The 20,284-nt window shown below is 45.1% G+C and overlaps 1 protein-coding gene across 1 annotated transcript in view; it reads right to left on the minus strand.

Annotated features, from left to right (window-relative positions):
- Positions 1 to 818: 818 nt before the first annotated feature.
- The window catches only part of BARX2 (BARX homeobox 2), a 36,532-nt gene continuing 17,066 nt past the window's right edge, over positions 819 to 20,284 (minus strand). Inside the window, exons 2-4 of the mRNA XM_050910979.1 lie at positions 6,101 to 6,398; positions 3,367 to 3,451; positions 819 to 2,135 (exon numbers count right to left, since the gene is read on the minus strand). Coding sequence (XP_050766936.1) covers positions 1,884 to 2,135; positions 3,367 to 3,451; positions 6,101 to 6,398 — 635 coding nt within the window. The 3' untranslated portion in view covers positions 819 to 1,883. The remainder of the gene's footprint in view (positions 2,136 to 3,366; positions 3,452 to 6,100; positions 6,399 to 20,284) is intronic.

The raw sequence follows: 20,284 nt of genomic DNA on the forward strand, positions 1-20,284 counted from the left end.
CTGTAGCTCACAGCCTGCTTTTTCAACACAACAGGCAAGAGGGAAATCTTTCATTCCATTTCCAGCTCTCTGTGCCATAAAAAAAAGAGCTAAATGGCATCAAATGCCTGGGATTTTCAAAGTTTCTTGCAAGCGAGCATTGCCCAACTTTGGTGAATTTGTCTTTTAGGTTTAGGTGCAAACCTGTAGATGCCTTTTCAAAGTTGATTACTGTGTATTAAGTACTCAGCAATACACAGCGAGTGGAGCAATGTCCCACCCTGGCTTCGCTGAAGTCAGCTGGAGTTTCACCACGTAAGTATTACCTGATGCAGATGCACGTGCCATTGCAGAGCTAATGCGGAGGTGGAATTAAAGTCTTCCAAACACCATTGAGCAAGAAACTGGGAAAAAAAAAAAAAGAAATCCTTTCTCCCCACTCAACACTCCTTGGGTAAGTCACTTGAGATCTGTGTGTGTGACTCGTTACCACCATCCCAGAAAAGGGATATTAAGAAATCGTCTTCACAGGGTCACAAAGACCCATTTATTACCCGTCCAGACATAACTGCGGGAGGAGAGGTGACAGAAAACAGCTAAAACACCAGTGCTCTCATTCTGACACGTTCATCAGCACCCAGTGACAAGGTGGCATTAACAACACCCCTCACCTACCTTAGCAAGGTGCTACAAGGAAGTTTGCACAGTGCTTGCTGCACAGTAGTGTTACGGAAAGTCTGACGACTCCCGCTTTCTCCAGGGTTTGTTAGAATAGAAAAACCTCGCCCAGAAAGTCTCTGTCTAGCATTCTGAAGGAGAAACAACAACAATTGTTTTATTTATATATTTAATTTTTAATTAAAAAATAAAGGTTATCTTAATACATCTCTTGCAGCCTTTGGGCAAAATGCATCCTTAACAAGACTTTATGAAACATGATGCACATCTATTCTTGGCACACATCTTAAACAAACGCGAACTTTCTGCAGCAACTTCTTAAATCCATCATTCTCCCAAAACGCTGAAAACATTTAAATGTTCTTTAAAAAACCCTACAAAAAGTAGAAGTGGGCCCAAAGCAAAATATCCCAGATCCAAGCATCCCAAAGCTTTTGGAGCAGACTCAAATCCAAACCCTCATCTCATTCGAAGTTTTATCCTGGATCACTGCAAATTCACAGACACGGCACCCAAACAACCAAGAGAGATGAAATCTGAATGCTGACCCAGGTATGAATCTCGCTTCGGAAGCTTTGATCTTTACACTGGGCCAAAGCAAACCTACGGGTCTGAACTCCTTCCTAAAATTTTTAAAGTTGGGCCCATCCCTAACAGAAATAAGTGCTGGTTACACAATGAAATGGTGCTATCAGAGCTCCCCATTTCTTAGCTGTCCCTGATCTGAGACCAGACCAAGTACTCCGTCCATTTGCACTACTTTAAAAGGCAAGGATAAAGTCAAGCGAACACAATGAACCCTCCAACACAGTCGTATCACTACAACATTTGCCTCCCGCAGCGTGAAAGGAGCCCTGGGCTTCTGCTTTACTTGCCAGGAGCTGCCTCAGGTTTCTAGACGCGGTTTTCTCTGGAAACACCTTCAGGCCTCCATCACTATCTGTGGGAAGGCTTACGCACACCGCCGGAGGGACGGGTCGTCACCACTCACGCGGGATGTCTTTGTTCCACTGTGGCCCATGATGGCTGATTCCCAAAGGCACAAAGTGACCAATCTTTAGACTTATACACAAGGTCTACATATATATATATATATATTTATATATATATGTACACACACACAATTACATACATATTTAAATATATATATATACATATATATATTTGGTTTTGGTTTTTCTCTTTTATCTTTTTTTGCTTTTCTTTTTCCCTCCTTTCTTTCCCTTTTAACTTAACGGTGTAGTCTCCTCTGAGGAGGGCTCTGGTATATGTTCCGGAGACTTCTCTGTCTCCAAAGAGACTTCTGGCTTCTCCTCTGTCAGTTTAGGCTCCTCGGGGGCTTGAGATCCCTCCAGCTCCTGACTCTGCGCCTGGCTGTTCATTTTCTCTTCTGCTTCGATTTCCTCTGAGGTGGGAATGGAGTTTTTCTTTGGACGGCCTTTGGGCTTCGTTGGAGCTTCCTGTCCACCCTTCAGCACCTGGAGCAAAGAGATGAACCGCCAGAATCAATCTGAACTCCGCTGCTGTGAGACATCCTTTAGAGAAGGATGAAACTCAGCTTTGACCTCAAAGTTAATCCATGACTTGGTCACCATTTCAGCCTCACAGAAATGTCCTGCATTCATGGAGTGAGTTCCCCCATTTTCTCATGTAAATAAAATGAAATGCAAACATTACCAGCAAGGACACCCAGAACTCTGGAGGCCTCTAAGTTAGTTCCTACAGGAGGCCCAAAAGCAACCTAGGCACACAGTCCTCAACACTACAGGCAGAGAAGATTTTATGCAGAATTCAGTTCCTTTCCTGAGTGTTTGCTTTATTCAAAGCCCAAGTAAGAACAGTCATAAACCTTAGCCAGGATTTCCTCTGACTGCCTTTCCTCCAGCCTCTCGGCCTTCTGAAATAGCTTTTTTTTTTTTTTTTTTTGGTAACATCTGTATTAAAATGCATGAGACCCCTCTCATCCAAGTAAAGGGTGGGAGTCAGCAAGACAGGTCTGTTCCTATGTTTAATTCCCTCTCCCTTCACACCATCACTGCAGCAACAAGACACTTCCAACCAAAGATCTGTATCCAAGTGAATCCCAGATTTGTTTTAAGTGGCAGTAACTTCTGCAGCTGTCATACATTCAAAGATACAGTCTAGAACTGCATCTCCTCTCCCCATCAGAATACACAAACATCTCCACTGAAGAATGTCACAGCATCATGGTTCCCACCCGGATTTATTGGACAGTTGTCCTTTCTAAAAGCATTTTAACTGGAAAAGGGCCATGAAGCTGAGAATAAGTGAAAGAGGCGAAAGGAAGATATGAAAAGCAAGAATTAATGATATCAGCTCTCAAAACTGCATTGGTTTCCATGGAGCAATACGATCTTTTTTGTCTATGCACATAACCAATCCCACAAGCATTAAGATCATGCCAAAAATGCAGAGGGAGATATTTTGGTTCTTCCCTCTGTTCTATTCTCATTTCTTTCATCTCTTTGCTTTGTATCCTTCCTACTGCCTATGGTCCCCACTAGCCCAACACACATGCTGCAGTATGAACATGTTTAAAAAAGAGTATGTCTCTAAGAAAAGTGACCAAGAATAAAACAAAATTTGGTATAAATAGACACAGGTCACTGACACTATGCTCAGCTTCCAAATCTGTTCTTTTGAAATCAGTTTTTAAGGACCATGGAGAAATGGTAACGAACCACTTACCATTTTCTTCCACTTCATCCTACGGTTCTGGTACCACGTCTTCACCTGGAGCTGAGTCAGCCCCAACGACTGGGCTAAGTCAAGCCTGGGAGACAAAACAGACATTGAAATGAGTTTACAGAGGACAAGAAGAGCTCAGATGCCAGGGGCAGCCAATCCAACACTGTAAGAGCACACGACAGTGGGACCGCCAGAAAAGATGGCTATTTGTCTCTCTACTCCGTTGTTTTGAGAAAAGGTCAGACAAAAGTGGTAAATACTGTGAATTTAGGATGTAAAAATAGATGCTCTTATGGAAGAAGCAAGACTATTTAGGTGTTTGCAGGCTATCTGTTCTCTTTTCTCCTCTGTGACCTCGCTGGAGAAACGAGCAAGCCTAGAAGTTGCAGACGTTTGCCTGCCCTCTTTGACACACAAGCCTGCTGCGCTCCAACTGCTGACACTCCACATTTGTATATGAAGCAGGGAGCTACTGGTACACCGCATCCCTGAAAAATAGGTCTATGGTATCTGAAGCAAACACCTAAGAACCAATATACCCAGCATCAGTCTGCCTTTGAAAGTGCTGCTCTTTGTATCACATTTCTTCTTCACTACCTGCATAATGGGGATAATAATGCTTTCTCATTTCTCATGGAGTAGCAGTACATCTAAATCTATTAATTTCTTATGCATTCTGCTATTATAGGCAATTTAGGCTTATAAATGGATTTATTATTTGCGTGTTTAGCTTAAGGGTATATGTGGCAGACAGCCCATAATCCTTATTCATCCTCCACAAATCTCCAACCTATGCAAGTTCATCTGAAACCATTCATTATTTCTATATTAAAACCCAGGATATGAAGCAAATGCAGCTCAGAGTAACTCTTTATGCTTCCCCACAGGTGATAGCACCATGCATCTGGCAGTTTTGTAATGGAGTTGCACAATGGATGGAGTTGGAAATCCTCAGTTGTTGAGGCAAGTGCCCCACAGAGTCACGCAAGTCCTGCAGGTGGGACAGCTCAAACTCAGAGTCACATTCCAAGGTGTTCTGGATTGTGTGAACTTTTTGGCAAATATTTCCCTGCCTTTGGACAGGGAAACACATTTGTCAAGGCCAAGTTTTTCATAATAAAACTTTTGTTTCAGCTGGGCTCCTAGGGCAATCAGACTCACTCTTATATTTACAAACACCTACGTACCCGACGCCAGCTCTCCGTGCTCAAACTCACACTCATGGATTCATGCTTTTCCCCCACTTTGGATTCACTCAAGACCTACAGGCTTGGTTTGCCTACTGCCTATGCCACTACATAATGTCTGTGAGATACCCTATTGACTTAAAGATACCATTACTGTTATTTGAAAAGCAGAACCTAGCAGAGGCATGATCCTGTTGTACTGCACTCCCTTACTGCTAATAAACCAGGTGCTTCAGTTGCCCTCCCAGCGGTACAATCTTGGGTCCAGGCCAAAGGCTGCAGCAGCGATCGTAGATCACAAGCCACTGCTTTGCCATCACGTTTCCAGCCATGAGCTGACAGAGAGAAACACTGCTTGACTAACTCTTCTTGCCTTAGTGCACATGTCTTATCACACTTTGATTACCTGCAATCAGTTACCATCTCTTGCCACACACGTTAGTGTAACCAGCACTGCCTAGAAACCCAGGGAAACAAATAGAGGGGAAGTGGTACATGGACAGGAATTGCTCATGAGCCTCAAACATCTACAAAGCCAAGGAACAGTCATACGATAAAATTAATTAACAGCCTCGAGTGCTTCATCAACGGTGTCAACCATCTGGTTATGTGAAGCTGTGAGTAGTCAGTACAGGTGCATTAGGAACTCTGAAACTGTATGAGACAGCCTGGCCGTGCCCATGAAATTTGGTCTAGCTGCTATCCTTGGCTTTGGTGACAGGCAGTACGAGCAGAGAATGCCGATCTTCAAGACCAATTTAAATACTGGGACACTGCCATCTGTGGAGTTCAAGGTCTGGCATACCTTTCAAACTCTCTCTAGGTTTACAAACTTCATAGGAATTGGACAGGTCTTTTCCCCGTAATTTAAATTTGCAGAGTAGGATTCAAAGCCTTTAAAAAAAGCTAAAGCCTCTCCTTAGTTTGGTTTGTCCATTTGGTACCAAGCAGTCCCTAAGAACTTGCCTTTTCCTTCACAAAGACAAGGTACTTGCCTGTGCCTTCACGAGGGCAAGGTAGCCTTCAACTCTGTGCAACCCTGGCTCTGTTTTCCAAGCTGATGGACAGGCCACCACCTTCTCACTGAATTGCTACCCATGTTTGCTAGATGAAAGCTAGTTCAGCAGCCAGCTGAAACTACAGCCAACCTCTCAGCTGCCATGGAGACACAGCCATCCACCACCAGATCCCAGGAGGAGGGCAGGCTCCACCTTTTTTCAAGTGTGCAGCAGGAATGGGAAAGACAGAGAGCCTTCTGCTCTGGACCTTCCCTATCTCTGAGCCTGGATGCCTGCTAGCAAGCACATGTATCACCATGTGGCATTTCCATTGAAAGAATCTATTCGTGTCACCTTTGATCCCAGGAAAAGTTAGCCTTGAAACTGAATCTGGTAATCTGCCCATGTCCTTGGCCAACGGCAGAGGCATCTCTGTGGAGCGAGAAGGCAGCACACTACAGCCAGGGAGCGTTCAGTATGGGAACAGCTGAGCAGGGCTAGAGCAGCCCTTTTGCTCATTCCTTTTCCTAGTGTAAGAGACTGACCTACCTGTCAGGGGTAGAGAGATACTTCTGCTTCTGGAATTTCTTCTCCAAGCCCATCAGCTGGAGCTCCGTGAAGATGGTCCTACTCCGGCGTGGCTTTTTTAACCGAGGCGCGGGCTGCTCTGCCTCCGACTCGCTGCTGGCATGGGTCTCACTGGCAGGCGTCTCTGAGCTCGCAGTCCCCGAGGAGGTCTGGGCTGGCAGCACACGGGAGCTGGTGGCAGCTGGGACGAGGTGAGGGACCACGGAGGGCTGCCTGGTGATGACGGAGATGAGAGGATATGCCCTCAGAGAAGGCGACCCTGGCAGGGAAGGAAGCAGAGGTGGATAAAGGTCAGTTCAGTGGCAATATGGTTAAGTAACGGGAGCGCTGGAGAGAGTAGGGAGAGAAGAATACCTTTCCTGGCTCTGCCATTCACTTGTTAAATGACCACAAGCAAGTCAATTCCCCTCTCTGGACCTGTTCCTTCTCCCAAATTGCATGTGTTTAGCTTTCCTTGGGCTGGGAGTCTTGATGAGCATTTCCCTAACACAGGGAAAGGAGGGCCTGTGTTTCCAATGCCTTTTTGGGTTTTTTTAGGAGCTATTATAACACACACCATTGAAGTCATCTGTCTAACTACCACAAGAGATTAAACTCAGCAAACAATGAAATCTGTCCCCATTCATGCAACTCTGCTTCTCTACGGACACTAGGACAGGGTTCACTTGAGACAGTAACCTAATCTCCTTTTACAGCCGACAGACAATGGAGTTCAAGTCACAATTCACCTCATCCTCTAGTAGGCAGCTGAAAGAGTCAGATGAATCACACTTTCATCCTCCGCTGTCTATACTGACCCTGTTGACTATACAGGCAGATGAGGATGAATAGATCGGAAGCGGAGTTCTTCACCGACTCTTAACTCTACATCTTATACAAACCAGTTGATACCAGCCCTAAAAAACAAACCAGCAGTTCTGCTCCAATCCTTTCAGGTCAGGGCCAGTCTGGGATGACAAATCTAAACGTTCCCAAACAACAGAGGAAGTTCTGATTCACATCAGACCTTCTGAATTTACAGCTATAGACAGATTTCTGCTCAGCCTTAGCCCCAGGAAATCAAATGTTCCTTTAAAATTTGGGCAGGGAAATAGGGCCACGTATGAGAAATGTACACTCATTGCAAGACGGCACTCTATATAACTTTGCAACCAACCTGCACAGTCTTGGGCAAGTCACTTTCTTGCTCCGTACCTCAGTTTACCTCATTTGCAAAATGGAAAGAATCCTCCTTACCTACTTCACTGGTGGTAAAACACGGATTAAAGTTTAATGTACATAAAGTATTCTGAGATCTTTAGATAAATGGTACCGTGGAAAAGAACATATTACACCAGCAGGCCTGATTATGAAACTCTTAATATGAATCACCACTAATGAAAATAATGATCTGTAGACCTCAATGAGTCTATTTCGGTGAGTAACTCGTCACAGTGGAAGAAAGGAGTTGCCAGCCTGGCCTGCTGATGACCTGTATTCCTTACCCTCCTCGCCCGAGTGAAGGGGGGTGATCGCATAAATCGGGTCCCAGGTAAGCTGCAGCGCACAGGGTACATCAAAGAATCGCGCAGCTTGTCGATCGTCGCTTCTCTCCACAACCACTGCAAGTTGTGCAAAATCCAGCCACTTCCAAAGCAAGCTTGGAAAACTATTGCCAAAACACTGTAAATCCCAACAGACTGGGATTTAAACAAGACTGTGACTACAGACTGGGGTTTAGGCAGACTGGGACTTAAGCCTTGCTTTCTCCTCCACATCTCTGCAACACCAAAAATCAAAATATTTGCCATTAAATTTAAATTATTCCACTTAAACCACCACGGAAGTACTTGAGAGATGAGATCAGAATTGCCAGGCCGACCTTTACCTTGTGCAAAGCGTTATCTACCTTTTCTTCCTGTGGATTTTTTTCAGCTGAAGACCGTGCTGATTTACAGCATCACCAAGTAACCTGGCAGAAATTCTGCCTTGATTTACAACCTCAGTGGCTGTTCAAAGATCTAGGATAGAGCTCGCTGTCCTTTGCTTTACACTATTAATTCTGCCCTCAGTGATATTTATGCACCCACTGACACCAGCCAGCCACACAGAAGGTAAAACAGATTCTGCTCCCATAGTCTATATCCTCCTCACCAGTACCCACTACGGTTAGTTTCTACCATTGCAGGATAGCAAAAGCAATGCCGACCCACCAACGGGACAGACAACTTCCTCTGTTTCAGCCAAATTTGCCAAAACGAATCAGCCCCTCTTCCCTTCTTGAAGGGCACCTCCATTGCAAGAGTCCTATGCAGGAACCCTGAAGCCGCCTCCACCATAAGAGACGTTCCTGGGTGAGCGATGAGGTGCGTTGATGGTCTTTATCTGGCAGCAGTCCTGGGACTTAGCCCTTCTGCACTACTGCTCTTCTCCATTACTGCTGTCGTTCACAGAGGCTCTAAGAGAAGAGACTTCACGGATCCCAGTTCCAACCTGCTCCGAATAAGGAGACTGAAAACTGATGCCCTAGCTTACACACCACAAAGGAGTCGATCCAGTCTTATTATATACGCTTATCCTGCTGTTAGGGGGGCCTGGTTCAAACCTTCCCATCACAGAGCTCCTGCTCCCCTGCAGAGGTTCTTTCTCCGAGCCTTATCTCATAGCCTGAAACCCCATTCCTGTCCTTGCACACGGGTGGCTTGTGGCACCAGATCACTGGTTAATTGATACTTTTACCCTTGTACCCCTGTATATTTCCAGCAGGGCTCTCCATAAACCACAAGATTACTACGGAGTAATAAATCACCAGAGCTCAGAAACCCCTGCAAGGCTCCAAGTGACTGAAAGCTCTGGACAAAAGCATTTTTACAAGGAACTCTCTTCAAGGGAGGTCAGCAAAAGGTATTTGATATCAGAGCAATCAGGGATATTTGCTTTCCCGTATGGCATGGTAGCAGCACGTGGGACTGCTTGGAGTGGGGGGAGGCTAGCCACAATGGTCCCAGAGCTTAAGATCTGCCCCCATCAAAGAGAGGAAAGTCTCTTCAGGCTATTTTTCTAATAATGAGGTAGGATCAGGAATAAAAGAACTGCTTTCCTCCTTCCAAGATCAGCAGCGAGAACTTGGCTATTTTTGCAGGGTAAAACAGCGGTTGGTTATTAGAGAAGCAGATGACACTGGAGTTGTTCAGGTCCACGTTTTCAAGTGCTGAGCACCTGAATGAGGGGATACATTTTCCAAAATGTTCAGCAGCCAGCAGCTGTGACCTGACCAAACGCTCAGAAAAGCTCAGCACATGCTTATTTTTGGTGCCCGCGTCAGGACACTTATTTACTTACGGCACTTCTGAAATCGCTGTTCTGCTTCTGTACAAGTAGTGGTTTGCAACTGCTGAGTTGCTCCAAGCTCCAGGTGGTGAACAGATTTGTGAGGCTGTTGACACCAAGTGTCTTATATTTGTTTATCATTTGTGCTCCTAAGAGAAGCCTTTGCTTATGGTTTGACACCAACAGTTGCGACAGTGCTTTTAGAAACCATCGTAAACAATCTGCTGATGTTCAGCCCAGCCGTATACAAGACTTCTCAGCTTTCTGCCCTCAGCCTGATGAGGACACAGGATGGTTAGGGCATAGAGTAAGGACAGCATTTAGAGAAAGATGTGGGGTTCAAGGCTGCAGATATTTTCTGGAAGGAAAGTTGCTGGCCAGAAAGGGGGCAATGCTTTAGCAGTCAACTCTCCTTGCAGAGAGAGTAAACCAGAAATAGCTAGCCTCTACATTGCACTAGCTAGCTTCGAGATCACGAAGAAAAAAGCTAAGTTCAGTGTCCTGTTCTGGATCTAGTTATCCCAAAGTTCAAAGGTAGCTGAAGTTGAGCCAGTCCATTGTCTCTAGGTACACTATTAACATGACTCCCCTTAAACCATCCGTACAGTTCTTACCCTGATAAAGCCTTGGCTTCCAAACACTACGAAATCTGAGGCTAGATCTAAATTTCTCATCCCCCAGAGTTCAAAGGTATTTCTAGACTGACATGGTATTGTAAGAATGGAATAATTTCTTAATCTTCAACAAATTAAAGCTGGCAAGCAGCTCTTGTCTGCTCAGCACTGTTGTGACATGCTCTGTCTCCCGAAATGGGAAGGAATGGAAATGAAGCGCTCTTCCTTTCCGTACCTGCCTTTCAAAAAACAGTTTCAGCTGAATGCACACTTTCCTGCATTGTTGTCTGAGCACCTTTTCCAATCCTGACCCACTGTTCTTTTGCACTTGAAAACCAAAAAGCAGCCCACATAAGCCAGAAAATGAGGAATTGGTTTGCTACCCTAGCAACACACCTCAAGTGTTTTATTGCTTCCATCTAAAACAATCAAGAGGCAGCACAGTCCAATGGTGAAGCCATCAGTGGTTCAGGACTCAGGAGGTCTCAATGCTCTTCATAGGGACAGCGGTCTCTTACTATGTGGTTTTATACAGAAAAGCCCCAGTTTTATCTATTAGAATAGTCTTAATCACCCCAAAGTCTAGGGTAGTCTCGGGCTCACTCTGCTGCTGAATACTTCCCAAATACTTGGGAGGTATTAATATAATCCATACTTCATACCACGCACAACTGAGGGAGTGGTGCTTAAGCAACAGAAGTTTTCCTGTAGTTATTTTTTAAGCATTTGAATAGTCTCAATTTCAAGCAGCAAGAAAGCTCTTATTTCTGTCCATCTCCATAAAGCTAACATCTGGCCACTCAGTTGCTAAAACTAACCAAGAGCTAAAAATAAAAAGGACATTGGATCTGCAGAGTGTTTTCTAAGGATTTGAAAACATTTCGCTTTGCTATTTAAATCAGGCCATGCTGGCAGCCGCTGTACAGCGAATAACAGATCTGCCCCTTGCACAACGCACTGACCACACCACCTTGAAATGAATTGGCTTACTCAAGCCACACAGGTCTAGAAGAACCCTGGACTCCCATTTCCTAATTACCTGTAAAATATTTGTCCTGGAAATGCATCATGATTTAATGTATCCAAAGATACTTTTTTCTCACTTGTTTTGCTTCTCAGCAGTAACACCAAGAAGAAGGACAGAGAATTCATCCCGTTTTCTCCAGGTTTCAGTCAGGAATGTCAATTTTTACTATCCAAAACAAGCACATATCCCAGGCGTAAATCTGCAGCCCGTCAGCCTTTTACTCCCTCTTACCCCAGGTGTGAACACAAGGGGTAAAGCAGCAAAGACTCAGGCCTCACCACACTGGCTCCAGCTACACGAGCAGGAATTGGGAACACTCGCTTTTCATCAGACCAACCTGAAGTCATCTCTACTCATCTGCTGGGACATTTCTGTTAAACTTCTTACGACCACTAAGTACGACACAGTAGGTACATCACCACTACACCAGATCACCTTGCAAAAGTTTTAATTAAAAATAAATCCTTCAAACAACACTTTTCCCCTTTTTTTTCCCCCTCCCCCTCCTCCCTGGCTTACTTTCAACCCTGGCAGACACAGACTAGAGGGAAGAGAAAAGGGAAAGCACTAATTAATTGCACTGTTTGACTGCCGGCAATGGCAGAACAGTTTTCCTCCTAGGCAAACTCAGCTAATTCTGTTTTGGAAAGAAAGAAAAAGGAAGGAAAGATTTATGGATCAGCTCCTCTTGGCAGGTCAGCCCTGCTCGGAGGCAGAATGAAATCTCACTCAGAATGGGCTGCAGTGAAAGGTAAATAATAAAAGAAAATGAACTTACAACTCAGGAAGGTCTATAAATCTGCTGTCTCCTGAGTGTCAAAACAAAAGGGAACCAAGAAGGAGTTGAGTTCATTTAGGAAAGAGCTTCACTTTGCTGAAGGAGCAGGCAGCCTACTGAAAGGAAGAAGCAAGCCCTGAGCAAAGCAAAGGCGGCAAAAGAAGCAAGGAAACATTGAGAATAAGTTGAACTATACAGTCTGTTTAGCGAGGAGGGCGCTACATCTGCTTTTTCCACCACAGATCCCCAAAAGCTGAGATTTCCCAGCCATGCTATTCCCACGGATCTTGGCTAAACTGTACCACCAGCCTCTGCGGGAGCGGAGGCAAGCCAGAGCTGAGCACAGACCTGATACAATCCAGAAACTCAACATGGCCCAGGAGTCAACTGGTTAAAGACAACAGCTAAACACCCGCTGTACACCCCAGGGCACAGGATATCCTCTCAGGTCAGTGTGGGCTCCTTTGCCATGTAGTTGCTTGAGCTAGCCAAAGGCTGGTTAGGGACCTAGCATGCCTCTTACACATGATTAGCTTCCTCAGCCAGCATGCACCATGCGGACCTGCAGCACCTCTCTTGTCCATCCAAAACCTCGCGGCGGGTAGCAAAGCAATTCTTGCTTTCAGGTTAGGCCTTAGCCCATCTATTTTTGCTGACATTAGATTTAAGCCTTCTCTGCTCCATCTGTAGCAGGCTCAGGCCCTGATCAGCTGCCAGACATGGGGGCCTCTTCCTGCATGTCCTTGCCTCCCCTTTGCTTCCCACCAGCACCCTGAGCACTGGCAAGCGTGGGATCAGTGTCTCCCCAAGCACTGCTGCCTGTCTTTCCTGGAAAGGCGACTTTCCCTCACCTGGCAGGGCTTGTCTCAGCCTACATCCAGCATTGCATCGTTGCATAGCCACGCCGTCGGCTCTCTTGCTAAGTGCCCCTGTCATGAAAGCAATCACCCAGTCGGTCAAGGCAAGGCAGCAGGCAAGAGGCAGTGGGACAAGCAGCACGCCCTTGCCAGCAGAGCTGTACCCTCAAGCTGCCAAGTTTACCACCGACTAAGTGCCTCCCCAGTGAGATTCCTTCTCGTCTCTTCCCCATGCTTACGTTGTGTTTTTACAAGCACTGCCTTACCAAGATACCTTGCTTATTTGCAATTGCGTTATATTATCCAATAACACACAAACAACTTAAGCCACAACTGCACTCATCTACTCTTAATGTTTTCCTTAAGCTCCGCTTTATGATTATTAACTATTAGAAGGCAGCTTGCATCAGGTTCTTCCCGAGATCAATGCTGTGCTCCACCAAGCACCCTGACAAGGACGTGAAGGCAAAAGCAAATAGAAGAACAGCAATGGGCTGTGCATATACCAAGCAAATTCATTTCCCCTTAGGAACAAGCGCTTAGCAGAGGGTTGAAGGGAAATAACCAGCTTCCCCAGCCTCCTTGCAAATAGCCCAAGATCCAATCGTCTCCTAGATGCCCTGTCCACTGGAGTTCTGTCACTAGCAAACACTGGAATCCCAAGTTAAAAAAATGACCTGGGTGATGTTTACGCTATGCAGCATGGTGCTGTGCACAGATCCCTCAGCTATCTCTAGAACGGGAAGCAGCATAGCCATGCCAGGGTATGATTGCACCTGAGCTAATTATGGCCTGAAGAGAGGTGAGCTAATTAGGTTGTGAACACTGTGTTGATAGCTTGACAGTTTCCAAGAGATGAGTCGGTGTACTTGCACGGTGCAGCCCTTGCAACACGTTGACACAGATGGTGTTTCAGAGCTTGCGTCCTCTCCTAATGGGCTGAAGCTGTCCCCTGCACAAGTCAACTGAGCCTCAAGCCCAGAGGTGGTACCTAAGTATGCACTTAAATGTTTTGAGCATCCCTCTCTAACAAAGCTTCGCCAGAGATGTGCTCACAGATAATCTGTCAGGAATCCTTTGCATCAACCAGTTCAGACATTGATTCTCTTCTCGTTCTTTCCAGTCTTACTGTAAGACAACCCTACAGAGCCTACCCCTCTTTGAATATTGAAATAGCTGGAAAACCTGCATGCAATCCTCAGACCCTTTAAAAGTGCCAAATCTCAACACTATAATCAGATCTTTCTGTGGCTATTACATAGGAGTTCTGGAACTGGGAATGCTTGGGAATGCTCTTTATTGCCATTCCTCTTCTCCAGCATCTCAGCACCTAAAAGCTCGGTCACTTAACTGAGAGTTAGCACTGTTTTGGGAGAAGAGATTTTTCTTTATTTGTTTTTGTTGTTTCTTTTTCTACTAGCTCTCTTTTTCTTTGATTACATGTGGAAACCAGTTGTAGCTAAGCAAGAGCCAAAGTCTCTGCACATGAGCAGAGGTGAAAGGCACTTCTGGGACATTTTGAAAGCTTCCAAAAATAGTCCCAAGACAGCCCAAATGCACAGAGCCAAAATTTCCATGGGAATCATGAGTGTGACAGAGGCTACAGGAAAGCAGAGCAGTCAATCCTGAAAATCAACCCTGAAATCTAAGTGCAGAACTGGAGCACGACGAGACGCTGGCCGTGCTCCAAAATAGCATTCAGCAAGGTTCCTTGGAGCAAAGTCTAACTGTTCATCATCAAAGGTTGCAGGTATAGTTCACACCATATTCCATTTCCAGTTCAATTCAATGAACCCTATTAGCCTGACAAGGACCATGAGTCTTGCAAAAATTAAACGCAACTCGGCTACACAGCAAAAAGTCTGCTTGGTAGTAAATGGCTTGTCTCCTTTGTGGAAGAATCCAGACCCAACTGACGTCCATGACAAAATGCCCATCAGCTTCAGTGGAGCCAGGAATTCACCTGCATGTGTCCACAGGAGGAAACGAAAAAAGAAAATAAAAATAGTGCAGTTAATTTTAGCGCAGCTAAAATGATCCTTTTTAGGGCATTCTGACTGAAGGCCAATTCTTCAGGAGTCTATAACTTCTGTGATGAGCCAAATGCAAGTGGGGGAAAAAGTGGCACCTTATCAAACGGTAATTTTTGACAACAGCTTCTTAGGTGGGGGAAAATTAGGGCTCACCCAGGAGTCCTATTTTACCTTCCCTAGGCACATTAGAGAACAAGCACTTTTCTGTTCAATCACGTTTTTTTGAGGGAGTGGGTTTTCAGCTAAGTCAGTTGCAAACAAAAGCACTGATGTCTGTAAACGTTAACTTTTATACTAATGAATATACCATATTGCAGCTACAAGGTGCTCTTCCTCAAAGCATCTCTCATCATGCAACTACCTGTCCAGCTACCCAGGGGTGAGCAGAGCTGGACACAAGCTTCAGCTGCCGTTCTCCAAGCTGTGGGGCACAAGGAGCTGTGGTTGACTTCAGCCCAGTTTCAAAGCCACAAGTGAAATTTCCTCGGTGCTTGGAGCTGTGAGATCCAGATTTTCTGTTTCAAGCCTCTCCCCATGAGCAATTTATCAACATAATGTTTCAGTGTAACTTCTACATAATAACAGTAATTAATAAGTTTGAATGCATCTGAGGCATGCATGCCGGAGGCCTTCACAAAAACTAACCAGAAAGATAATTAATCCTTACTTAATAATGACATTTGATATTTATATTGTGCTTTTTTACATGTTTAAGGCACCGTACACACAGTAAGTAATTGGCCTTGAACAAATGACGAGCCTGAGAGCCTCCCTGAACGAGAACTTGTCTCACTCCCTGCTGCCACAGGCAGATGTATAATACCCTGCCTTAGAGAGGACTGGATGTGGGGTGATTATCTATTTTATAAACACAAGCCAAAAATTCACCTACAGCATCAGGGTCTCCAGGGATGCCAGATCCCTGAAGGATGGCACCAGGGTTCTTCTGGCAGGGTTGGCGGTAACCATTACAACAAACTGGCTTTGTTGAGGGCCGTACTGGTGGGGGAGGAGATAGGAATGCACGTTGAACCTGGAGTCGCAAGACCTGGTTGTGCTGCTATCCTGGGGCTAGTCACTCCGCTGTGGTTTCCTGTTATCACAGGATAGCAATGCTTAGCTGCTGAGTTTCTTCTCAATTGCCGGAAAGATATAAGCAAGCACCACCTGGGTGCTATTAGGTTGTTCTTGCACACAGCGGCCTTTCTTCCAGGCTGTCTGTCAAACAGAGGAGTGTGCCAGGACCTTGTCAGATCCTCAGTGAAGAAGAAAATTTATACATAAAGAAGATTTATTTTTTTTTAAAGAAGCATTTAAAGAATCTATTTGGCCAGCACTCAAGAAATCCTTTGTAGCAAATGTAATAGCACTCTGGCTTAATCAGTGGAGAATGAATCAGAAGAACACACACCACTTTTCTATTTCGAATTATTCTGCTTCACGTATTCAAACGGCAACTTGCCTTTTGGAAGGGAGCCCCCCCTGACTCAAATCCACACTCTTCAGGCAAACTGAGCATGGCTCAGAGGGGTCCTGCTCTTTGTCTGAGGCTACAGAAAAGTGATTCTGTCTGGGATTCCTCATCTTTAGCAGATGATTGATCCCTTTAAATCCTACTCAGTGGGAAAGGAGGTGCTCCGAACCCAAGCAGATCTGTCCTAATATCTCCTATTAGCATATATGGGCCCAAGGCCATCGTGACTGGAAACAGCTCCAAATGGACAGTGGGTTTGGACATGAACCTCCATTCCAGGCCCTTACTGTTTGGACTCTGAGGGAGTTTTAAGACCAGGCCACATTAGTCCCAGAGAAATAAACACAAGCACATCTCCATAAACGACAGCGCTCAGATGGTGCAGGAAAGTTACTGGGATACAAGCCACCAGCTCATTTACCATATCAGTACCGAGGGACACTTTGGCTCCATTAAGCCAACTTCAATTTGAAGCTCTTTCTTTTGAACTAAGTCATGTTAAATACTTCAGCCAAGTGTTTCCTCCATTACTGAGGATAAGTCTCAACTCCAGAGCTCATCACCCACTGGACCCAGATTTAGCGAGCAAAGTAGCCAAAAGATTACAGAATCAAATAGCTAGAAGGAATGGATTTACAGGCAGTCTCTGGTCTTGTCTATTGGGGGTGGAGGAGAAACACTGCACCAAGACGACACAACTCTCAGGGTGTCTTAGCTTAAGTTGCAACAAGTTTCTGTCTTTACTGATGACAGACAGATGACTAGACATCTTGGGACACTGGGGAGGAATGTAGGAGGCCAAATCCAATCCTCTGTCCAGATGGTGTCACCGGTCGAGGAGCAAGATTTGGACTTAGATCGAGAAACAGATCATCAGAGCTGAGAGGGTAGAGTTTAATGGAAGGATAAGTCACGTTCTGTTCTTCATACTGCTCCCTAAGTATCTCTTCCTGGCCACCGTCCAAGATACGAGTCTACATGGACTTTGGACTGACACATTATGACCATTCTTATATCCTTACACATTTGATAAATAAATCTGCCTTCTCTCAGGATTTCACAGTTTCTGTCCAAGTTCAAACGCATAATGCCATGCGTGCATAAATCAATCAGTCCTTTACTTCCTGCTCTGTTAATTATTATCACAACATCCATAAGCAAACACTAGCCTGGACAGCTGACTAGCTGTGCACACAAAAGCACTCTTCAGGTTTCTCAAGCCCACCCTTGTGTGAGCTCCAGCAAAAAGCTTGCCATAAATATCACTACCTCTTCCTGCTTCCAGACTCTAAAACGCTCTGGTGAGTGACACATGGGAAGAAAGAGAGTTCAATTGTTTCTAAACACCAGACTGTGTAAATTTTGCCTGATGGGTCTTTTGGAAAATGCTTTTTTCTTCTCGGGAGAATAGTAGATCAGTGTTTAAAATACACAGACACCCCCCTCTTTTCCTCCACACTGAAATGAAAGGGAGACTTCAGCAAGTACCAGTGTTAACCTGAAAGAGACCTGTCACATCTTGGCAAAGCCTTTGCCTCTTATAATTGTGGCTTATCATCTCAAGGGTTGCTTTATTAATAATCTTGCCCCCATCAGGACACGTTTAGCAGAGAGGTTGGTCTCTCTGAGCTGCATACATGATTCTTTGATCTTGCATCGGCCCCAACAGAGAGAAAACTCATCTCTGTTTCCTCTATGGACAAAAATAAACTCTGTGGACGATTTGGCTGAACAGCTGCACAAACAATGCAATTTAGAAGGATGCAAATGATACACGAGCAGGTTTTGTTCACAGCCTGTCTATCCTTTGTGTTTGCCAATTAGATCAGTGATCTTAACCCAGCTCTTGTGGCTGGGGTAAGGAGGAGAGACATACAGGGGGAATAAAGCTAAGCATAACGCACATCACAGCATTATTCCAGGAAGCTGAAACCCTATTATCAAAATCTAGAGCACCTTGGAATAAGGATTTCCTCCAAACCTGATTTTTTTGGTTGAATAAGCTGACAAAGACTATGTCATAGCTTCCCTTGGCACAGGGCATGGCTATTTTTATTCCCTCCACATCAAATAACAGCACACCCATGTCACCCCATGGATTGAATCTTAACCCAAACAGAACGAATCAAGGACAGCTAAGCTTTCACTTTTGGGATGGGGAAAAAAATACAGCTGAATTCCCAGTTTATAGAAACCTTTCACTGCAAACCATTCTGCAACATTGCTAAAAATCAGTGCTGGCAGCTTCATTCCCAAAGCAGCTTCCTTGACTTCAGGACTGTCTACATTATATAAAGTTAAGTCATGAGCTGAAGATGTTGCAAGAACCCTCAGTCATACGGCTTCATCGCTGCCTCTACCTGCAGCCGTGACTATCCAGGCTGGACATGGGGAGGCAGGATGCTCACATCGGTTACACCCCCAGTCTCCAGGCAAACTGATATTCCACTCACTTCAATGTCTGTACTTAATTAGCCTGCCCTGTGGCCCAGGAGTGAGTGAGGACAAGGAAAGCTGCATTCACTACTACAGACATCACGGAAAGAATATGTCAGACCGCAGCATTACACATGTATTTTCACTGCAGAGTACAGCCGGTGGATGAAAACACAAGCAGAGCAGACAAGGCAGTGATGGGGTTGGTCCGTAGCAGGGAAACGGAGGCAAGCAACAAGCAGACTAGCCAACTGCTTGGTGGAGAAGGACCTAGAGGACTCCAAACAACAGCTCGGTCCACCCTACACCAGGGTGTACCGTTTGCACCAGATCTTCAGCCTGTACAAACTTGCATAGCCCCCAACATCAAAACCATTCTGATTTATAGTAGCTGAGACTCAGCACATTCATTTCAGGGTGGGTGGTGGTTTGGTTTTTTTCAGCTGAAGCACAAAACAAGTTTCGCTCCTATTGAAATTCATCTAATCTCAACAAGCAAGCTGAAAAACGTCTCAAGGATGGGCAGTCTCAAAATGGACACACCCAGAATAAGCAGTTCCATGAGAAAAATGTCAACCTTAGAGTTGCAAAGCACTTCGGAGGCATGCAACCACTTACATGTCAGAAAAGCGATGACAAGGTTTTCCCAGCTACCAGGCTGCCTGTACCAGAGCACTGGTAGAAGGATAAGCCAGAAATTCCAGTTGGTGAGCTCTAGCTGTTCCGATCTCCAAAGAATACGAGCCCTCACTCATGTCAGACATTAGCGTGCTAGGTTTTTTTCTGTTCTGATAGGACGTCAGCCAAGGAGACACTGTTTTCACATCTCCAGAAAAATACAGATTAGACTTAGGGTGGAGATAGGCCCTAAGTAATCATAAGGGATTGAATTAGGTTTCTACAGTGCTCAAATTCTGCTAGCTTTAATTGTGAATTAATGCCATTACGGACAGAAATGTTGGGAGGACACCTGTTTCCGACAGCTCCAATCTAGAACTACAAACATGCCCCTAGAAATGCTCTGATTTAGGGATCCAGATGGGAGACCCTCCCTCACCCTAAGGTTTGGAGGGCTTGAGTCAAAGCTTTGGTTATCACCCATCTCTGGTTTTCATCAGCACATCTATTTACCTCCGATTCTCCTACGGCACCTGTCACTGAGGAATGCAGCACTGCCGTGTTCCACAGGTACATCTGTGACTCGATAATCTCATTTAAATACCAATCATAAAAGTCAATACATTAAAAACAATGCAGCCCTTTCTTCCCTCCATGCGTGTGGGTGTACAGTTCCCACTAGCATTAGAAACAACTCCAGGCTGATGGGAATATTGTCTCATTCCCACCGACTTTATTTACTTTATTTACTGCCCCAAAAAGGACCAAAAGAACAAAGTTCTGTTCACTTAGATGTGGATTTTGGGGAAAGAGGACATTAGGCATAGTGTTTCCAATCCTGCCGCTGCCTTAATGTACACTCTCAGCCAAGTCCCTGAATCTCACCGGACTTCTGTTTTCCCCACATGCAAAATGAGGACGATAATACCTACCACACAAGGTTGGCGTACGGTCTGGAAAGTACTCAAATGGAAGCCACAAGGGGAGGCAGAGGTGTTA

Source organism: Gymnogyps californianus, chromosome 25 (genome assembly GCF_018139145.2).
Source record: "Gymnogyps californianus isolate 813 chromosome 25, ASM1813914v2, whole genome shotgun sequence".
Lineage (NCBI taxonomy): Eukaryota > Metazoa > Chordata > Aves > Accipitriformes > Cathartidae > Gymnogyps > Gymnogyps californianus.